Source organism: Nannospalax galili, unplaced genomic scaffold, assembly GCF_000622305.1.
Source record: "Nannospalax galili isolate Female #2095 unplaced genomic scaffold, S.galili_v1.0 scaffold1097, whole genome shotgun sequence".
NCBI lineage: Eukaryota > Metazoa > Chordata > Mammalia > Rodentia > Spalacidae > Nannospalax > Nannospalax galili.
In genome coordinates, this window is record NW_008340640.1 from 1,449,228 (window position 1) to 1,457,891 (window position 8,664).

Here is an 8,664-nt window from a genome sequence, read left to right on the forward strand (position 1 = left end):
CCAGAATTTTAAAGGGAGCAATAGTCTGTATTTTATCAGCAGATAGATGGAGTCTGCCTGTCTATAGACATTTCTGAGTAACCTTATATAACTCTTCTAATTGTTGGGGGCTTGGAGCTCCCAAGATTATATCATCCATATAAATGTACACAGTGGCATGTGGCAGCAAGTGAGCAGGCCCCAAAAGGGTCTTCACATAGCTTTGGCAGAATGCTGGGCTATTGGCCATAACTTGGACTAAAACAGTACATTTATACCTCTCATCAGGCATTTTAAAGCTGGTGGAAGGTACAGAGAAAGCAAATTTCTCACAATCCTGGGGTTGTAGAGGGATAGATAAAACAATCTTTAATGCCTATAATTATAAGAAATAAATCTGAGGGAATAGCAAGGATCCAAGGCAGCCCCCTTAAGGGTGTACCCACTAGGGTCATTCTAGCATTGACTTTACATAGTCTTGCAACATTCTCCATTTGCCAGAGGCTTTCTTAATAACAAAGACAGGTGTGTTCCATGGACTTACAGATGACTGGATGTGGCCCAATCGTTATTGTTCCTGTACAATTTCCTTTAAAGCCTGTAGCTTTGTCTCAGGTAATGGCCACTGTTCCACCCATACTGGCACCCCAGGGGACCACTGGATAGCCAGAACCTGAGAGGCAGTGGCCCTTAGAATTGGGGGTGAACCCAATGCTCTTTCTTTGGGTCCCCCCTGTAATTGATATGGCGAGACAACCCTTGAGTTGCTGACTCAGGAAGCCTATCAGACTCTTCAAGATCCAAAAGGTCATCATAAAAGGCCTTGCTATCAGTGGTTATGCAGGCCTGTGTGTCCCCAAAATGTCTTGTCCTATGAGGTTGGTGGATAACCCTGCCGCCACCAGGGGTCATACCTCCCCTTTAGATTTCAGGGCCCAGAAACTAGGTGTCATTGTGATGGGACCTCTTCCTTTCTAAGAATGATTCTATCAGCCCCTGTGTCCACTAGGCAGCAAAACCTCCTGCCACCTATTTCAAGATCCATCTTGGGCCTTACACCAGGGATAATAGGGACTGTCCAATTTGCCATAGGTTTTTCTCCTCTCCTGATCCCTCCCCAAGGGCATTGTAAATGTAGCCAATCATGGGGAAGTCCTCCTTTTGTCAATGGGGCTGGAGACTGCCCCTAGTTAGTTTAAAGGCTTTCCTTCAATATCAAATCTGGATTTACAATCTTTTTGCCAATGGAGCCCTTTGTGACACCGGGGACAAGGCATAGATGGGGTCTTTTTGATACCCAGGCTTAGGCCAGTTCTCTCAGTGAGGGCAATTTCTTTTAATATGGCCAGTCTGGCCACAGCCAAAACATGGGCCTTCTATCCCTCTAGGCCCCATTATTACCTGCTGACCCAGACTAAGTGAATTAAATGCCTGGGTTAAGGCATGGGTTAGAGCCTCTGTTTGTGTCTGTAAGACAGCAGCCATGGCTTTGGTTTGCCCCCTCTGGGTTCCCACCTCCTTGGAGGCAATTATCCATTGTTCCATGGGCCTGTCCTTAAGGCCAGCACAGGCTATCTTGTGATCAGCATCCATTCCGTCCCATACCAAGAGTTTAGTAAATTGCTCCCTCAATGGGCCTGGGGGTAATTTTCATTTTAAGCTCTTCTCCACTCTGTCTATAAATTCATAGAGGGGTTCAACAGGCTTTTGATTAATTCCTGCAAGGGGGGGATTCGGTAGGCCCCTCATCCAATTTTCTCCAAGCGTTTAATCCTATGACCCTGACCTGTTCTGTATATGGGGCTGGAATGCCAGACTGTTGCTCCCCTGTGGCATAATGGTCACTTGAGCCAGTCAACATCCCAAAAGTAATGGGGACTGGTGGATTGGCACTTGCATTCCTCTCAGCCTGTATCCTGCATTCCTCCTTAAAGAGGGCACACCATTTAATATATATAGGGCTAGGAAGGACTGCTTTGGTGAGGTCCAACCAATCTTTTGTCTGATGAGCCAAGCCTTGGAGGAGAGTATCTACCCAGGGTGATTCTGGGCCATCCTCAGCCACTGCCTTTAATTCCTTTAAATCCTTTGCCTCCCAGGGATACCAGGGGTCAGGGCGTGCACCTCCTGGGTTTACATTAATAGGATATGCTTCCACCCGTGGCCTCACAGAAGCTTCCTGAGCAGGGCCAGAATCCTGAAAATAGGGATGGTTTTCATGTGTTTCAGAAAGCCCTGAAGCTGGCCAGAGCATGCCTGAGGTGCTGCTTATTACTTTGGCCGCTTTTGGTTCCATTTCTGTTGCATTTCTGCCTTCTTCCTCAAACCCTTCCCATGATTCCCATGCCAGGATTTCTGAAGGCTCATCAGGAGGTGGCGCCGAGGGCTTAGGGCTCTCGGGCTGAAAGAAGGCCTTTAAGGCAAAAAAAAAATGCCTTTAAGGCCAAAATAATAGGGTAGAACCCCCAATTGAACCTCCCTTTGTTGAAATACATATTCCACATGTTCCCAAGTATCCCCAGTAAAAACATTAGCCCCAAGTAGCCAGGGAGCCAATCGCCTCTGCCCAAACCTTTTGAGCTACAGGATCTGACAAACCCAATCCCCTGCTTTTAAGCATATCTCTTAGCACTTTAAGTGCTGGGTCTTCAAACTTAAAAATTTCATTACCCATATTTAGGGTCTTGCTTACCCTGAACCTCCTCGATTGGCCCCAATCCGTTTTTCTTCTTTCTTACTTCTTTCTTTTTTTTTTTTCACCTTCCAGTGATGTGCTTACATCATGCGTGCAAAACACTCATACATATAAAAAATTTTTAAATGTGCTTTTTTGCGGGGGTTCAAACCAGTGACCCCCATGCAGTGATGATTGGAGATGATTAAATGGGCTGTTCACCAGCCCATGCCGCCCCCAGTACCAGGAACACTCAGGCGCAATGGGGAGCCTAGTCAAGTAGGGATTCATTTATTGCAGGTGTTACAAAGCTTATAAAGGCACCTGGAACACCCCACCCCCACCCCCCCATCCCCCCGCACCGAGGGTGTGTCTTAAGGATGGTCATGCACTGATCATGCACTCCTCAGCAGTGTGGAAGTATTCTTCAGACTTTCAAAGCAAGCCAGGCGTGCCCCCAGTAACTTCCTTTAGGACCTATGCAAGGTGGGGCCTTTAGGTCCCCACAGATACTGAGTATGAGAAAGTATAGGTGCATGTAAAAATATCCCTTGTTTCTAGTTGAAGTCTTTCCAGGTGTGCTTTTGCTTTTAATTTTATCGTACTGTTGTGTTTTTTGTTCTAATCTCATTTTTTGTCCTGATCCAAACATTGATACTTGTCAATCCATCTATGAAACATTTCTTGTTTATTCCTCATTGATTACCAGTTTTTTAAATCCCCAAATAGAAGGAGCCTTTCTGTAAAGATCAGTAGGTATTTAATAAACTGTGTTTTTAATCACTTCAGTTGAACATTTATTTTTCTCCCTGTTGGCCTAGATATGCAAAAATAGTGGAATGCAAGAGATTAGGAAAGAATTCTCCTTGAATACTCCATAAAAGACAGTGGCTTCAGAACCCACAAGCAAGAGTATTGAATGAAGCCCTCCCAGCAGCCTCTTTGCCAATTTGAGTCCTTACTGCAATATATAAGACTGAAAGTACAGGCAAGGTAAAAAGAACACTCTTTGCTTTAACCTCGATAAATCAACCAGAGCCCATTGACATTTTTCTTTTCCTATCACTTGAACATGTCTAGTTTATCATCCACAATCAAGCTGTGATGAGACCAAAGAAAACACAGAGCTGCCATGCAAGATTTAAAGTTTTTTTGAAACTTGAAAACAGGGATGATCACAGAAGAAAAAATAATCAAGCAGTGGTCACCTACACCCAAGCGGCTAAACAAATACTACCTCTATCCCCCACAGTGCCCCGACAATAATGTTTCCTTTCCAAAGCGCTATCCTCCCTGGATGTCCACTGGCCACTACATGTAAGGAAAGACCTTGTTCCCTCCATGGTACTCCTTGACCACCCACAACTATCCCAAGGAGAAGGGTTTTAAAGGTTAGAATGTATGAGCAGTGACATCATTAGCTTAGCTGGCTTTGTCCTTGCATGGCCAGCCTGGCAAAGAATAGCTTATGGTAAATGCAGGAAATATATCCTCTTCTAAAGAACACTAGTTTGCCCTTGTTCCCAGACTGCATCAGAAGAAGTCAGTGGCCCTCCAGATAGCTCTTATCCAAATGTCCTAGTTTTGGGCCCCTTCATCATACACTCAAGATAAAAGTATTTGCTGAACATGGCAGTAACTGAGGATGCCCTATTTCCCCCAGTCTCATACAATGAACCCAAACTAAGTCATCACCATATGCCCTCAGTCTCATACAATGAGCCCAAATTAAGTCATCATCATATGGACAGCATCAAAGATTAAACCAGAAGAGTTGGATCTCACAAAGCCACTGCTCTGGAATGTCATGGCAGGGATCAAAATCTTGGACATGCTTTTTTAGGTAAGAGTGTTGAGCTGACCTTAGGAAGACTAAGTGTTCAAAAATCAGTATTCTTCAATGTCAGCCTCATGACCCAGAGTTGTAGCTGTAGTTGTCATGGTGGTAGGTGTGGGTGTGCTGGTAGATGAGGTCGGGGTGGTCACAGGAGCAGAAGGTGAAGTGGTCTGCAATCCAGTTAGAGGTGATGCAGTTGGAGACGTTGTCGGAGCAGAGGTGCAGAGATCCTGACTGGACTTCCCATCTGTATGAATGATGATGGTGGTGTTGCTGGTAGGCTTACCAAAGGGGCCAAAATAAAAGATCAGAGCCATAATGGCTGTGGCGGCTAGACAGGCCAACAGACAGAGTAGAAATGTTTTCCAGAGTGAACTTGAGTTTTCTATAACCTGAAAAGGGTTAAGAGTAACTGCTTCATCAAATTACATAGTGGTGACATATAACAGATTTCAATTAGAATGACATATATCATTATTCTAAAAGGCTGTTATGAAAACATAAATGTTTCACCTCTCTCTATACCATTGCTCATTCTTTCTCTCCTCTCTCTCTCTCTCTCTCTCTCTCTCTCTCTCTGTCAGAAAGACATACAGCATACACATAAGTCTACAAGGACAAAATAGTTACTAAGTTATACTTTTGTTTTAAAACAATACATCTTCATCTTAAATAGATTGGCTTAGAAATACACCACATTATCAGGAACAAACTTGACATAAATAAAATTATCTAATTAGTATCAATGAGCATAAAAATAATGAAAAGTACATTAAAACAGCTAAGTGGGTTATCTTGGGTGGTAAGAAATTGCAAGGACCTTTTTAACTGATGTTTTTTTTTACTTTATTTATTTATTTATTTATTTATTTTTGGTCTTTTTGAGACTGGGTCTCACTGTAGCCCCAGCTGTCCTGGAACTCACTATGTAGACCAGGCTGGCCTTGAACTCACAGAGATCAGCCTGCCTCTGCCTCCCGAGTGCTGGGATTAAAGGCGTGTGCCACCACGCCCAGCTTGTTTATTTCTAAGTTTCACATTACATATCAACATTTTTTATAAAAATATTTATTAAATATATTTTACTCATTCATCACAAATACAAGGAGTTTCATTCATTGTTTGAAATACACACAAATAGAAAGTAAGAGAGCTCTGATCTGTAGGATCTTAAAGACAGTCCAGCACCGGCGCTCTGTAAGGGACCTTATGTCCCAGGAGCCCTGCAGAGGTGCTAGAGGAGAAGGGCCTGACTCTTCTGTTGGAGGGAACTGATTTGTCTCACCTCCTCCCCCAAACCCTACCTGTTGTGGCTGGCATGTCAGATGGTGTGCTCTACAACCACAGTGTAATCCTTCATTTGAACAGTATGGACTTCTTAATAACTATAAAAACAGCCAGAAAAGTAAATATGTAAATAGAATATTAGGTTTTTAGAATGATGAAAGTTTATATCATTTGGAAACATAAGCATATAAAATAATATGAATCCGGCATGAATCAAATGAAGAAAAAACCAAGTTCTGTGAGAAACTGAAACTACACTAATGACTGAGCAGTATGACATATACAAGGACATTCTTCACAGTAAATGATCAAAAGAGGAAAATAAGATGATCATGTTAACAGATGCCCAAATATTATTCAGCAAGTTTCAGCATCCAGTCCTGAGCAACGGAGATAAGCAAAACAAGCCTTCAAAAGCTAAAAATAAAAGAGCAATGCCTAAATGTGACAGAAAATGTTTACCTCAAATTAATGACCAGCATGGTTTAACAGTGAAACACCAAAGCTGCTACCATAGAGGAAAGAGACATGGAAAAGGGTTTTCTGAAAATTCTAGTCAGTACATACAAATACTGAAAATGTAAGAAAAAAACTTACCATTGTTTGTAGAATAGCTTATCAACAGAGTCCTGAATTATCAACCACATAATCTATCAAAGTAATAACTCAATAAGTTTACCAGTCATAAAATACGGAAAACATACGTAACAACTATTGCTTTCTGTGGGGTTTGTTATATTATGTATTATTATTAACTGTAGTAATAAAGCACTTAAAATTACTGAGCATATAGTAGCTACATAAAGAAAGCTATAAAACTTGGCTGAGGAACAAATAGGCAACTTTAATAAATGCCTTTTCATTAAAAGTTTGAATGATAGAATAACCTGTAAATCCCTGAATTACAACAGGTAATTTTATAGAATTTTTGGAGGAAATGCTTAGGTTGTTTGCTAATGATTTCATGTGACAAAATTAATGAACTGGAAAAATTCAGATAGACTAACAGAAAATTTTAGCAGTGATTTTTATCTAGATAGGGTCATGGGTAGGATTTTAATTTTTTTATTGATTTTAAATTTTTTCCTAAAGTAAATAGTACATAATAATTTTTCAGAACAAGTCCCTTATGCTTCAGGTTTCAGTGCCAAAAGACAGTTTAGGTTGTCTGTCAGAATAATGAAAAAATAGTAAATTCTAATCACTCTTTTCACAATCTCAGAAGTTTGTTCAGTTAGCTTTTTTTTTTTAGCATATTCAACTACTTTACTTAACTGACCAAGTTGCATGATTTTTTTCTTACGGTGGGGAAACACCATAAATCACATTCTGCATATTATGGGGAAATAAATAAAATGTTGTTCATGTGAGGACAAAGCAATGACATTTGGCAGCTTTCTTGGAATCTCGGGCAAATATAAATTAAGTTTATGAGTCTAGTTTTTGAACCCCAAACTGGTCTCACTTGCAAGCTTCAAGTTACAAAATAGATTTCTATCAAACCTAACTTTGTCTTTATTTTGTCTATAACTTCTAGTTGATCATGGAATTCATTTCTCTGTTTCAGGGAAATAAAAGTTTGAATTTTTGAAGTGCTTTCTTTTTTAAAATTAATTTTATTTTATTTTATGTATATGAATGTACTGCCCGCATGTATGTAGGTGCACCAATGCCATGCAATGCCTGCAGAGTTCAGAAGAGAGAATCAGATTCCCCTGGAACTGGAGTTAAGGATGGTTATTAGACATCATGTGGGTGCTGGGAATTGAACCCAGGTCTTCTGCAAGAGGATCCAGTGCCCTTAATTTCTGAGCCATCTCTCCAGCCCTTTAGTTTCTTATAAAGGAATATATATATGAAGATGAATTCAGTTTCTGACTCTGACACAGACTACATGCAATCATAAACATTTCAAGAACTTCATTTGCAAAATGAGGAAACTAAATTGCATGAGGAATGGAAAAACTACAGGTTTGTTTACATGAGTATAAAAAAATGCATGATTTGTACATTGGTAGAGTCACATATGATAAGCATGTCTCCCCACAGTGAGACCTTTTCTATAATTATTTTTGGTTATAAGTTGACCACATTTTTGTGGGAAGAAGCACTGATAATAAGTATTTTCAATGGACTAAACTAAACTGTGTAGAAATATCTATAATATTGATATATTTGCTATTAACATGGCATTCCATATCATCTATAAAAGTTATTTTGTATTGCTACTTATCCTAGGTTTTTATATAAACCCCAAAATACAGGCATCAAGTCTAATTCCCAGGTTCTCAGGAATACAGAAACACTATCTGGCATACTGAACAATCCCCTGATATTAATATATAGATTCCATTCATTATGCAATAGCAAAAAATTTTTTTAATTTCATTTCTTTAGAAGTTTAAATGTTGAAAGCAAGACTATTAGACTTGAAAGACATTAAAAGTTATTTGTAATACTCACCTGTTCCGTTGTGTTTTGTTCAACATTCAGAGTGTACTGCTGCTGCTTTCTAACCATTCTGAGGGTGAGGGTCTCAAATGCTTCTCCAAGAATGGCTGTACCAACTGTGTGAATTAGGGTGAAGAAATGCTGTGCTTCTGCTAATTTAATATTATGCTTCTAGTCGATGTCGATTATATAAATTAATAATTATTTATCTTCTTAGAAAATGTCAAACTGTTACTACACAATTTATATTAGGTGAAGAAAAAGAAAACAAATACTTGCTCCCTCAAAAGTGACACGCAGAAAATGATCTCTTCTGCAAATGACTCTAGGATTCTGAGACGATACAAGCTCTTGCTCTCTTGACTTCACGCTACTTGTTTGAAATCTGCAGTTCTCACAGGTTAGGAATTCTGTGTTGCTTCTGAAAAAAAGCCAC

At 40.1% G+C, this 8,664-nt stretch overlaps 1 protein-coding gene across 1 annotated transcript; it reads right to left on the minus strand.

Moving 5' to 3' along the window:
• Positions 1-4,540: 4,540 nt before the first annotated feature.
• Positions 4,541-8,297, minus strand: LOC103736207 (dynactin-associated protein-like). Its single transcript, XM_008835679.1, has 3 exons — positions 8,241-8,297; positions 5,795-5,875; positions 4,541-4,882 (listed from the first exon to the last, which is right to left on the minus strand). Exons 1-3 carry the CDS (start codon positions 8,295-8,297, stop codon positions 4,541-4,543), a joined length of 480 nt encoding a protein of 159 aa, XP_008833901.1.
• Between the last annotated feature and the right edge of the window lie 367 nt (positions 8,298-8,664).

Coding starts and splice junctions, on each gene's coding strand:
- LOC103736207 (XM_008835679.1), bottom strand. CDS start 8,297: ATGGTTAGAAAGCAGCAGCAGTACACTCTGAATGTTGAACAAAACACA. Junction 5,876..8,240: donor AACAAAACACAACGGAACAG/GTGAGTATTACA, acceptor CTGTTTTTATAG/TTATTAAGAAGTCCATACTG. Junction 4,883..5,794: donor TGACATGCCAGCCACAACAG/GTAGGGTTTGGG, acceptor AACCCTTTTCAG/GTTATAGAAAACTCAAGTTC.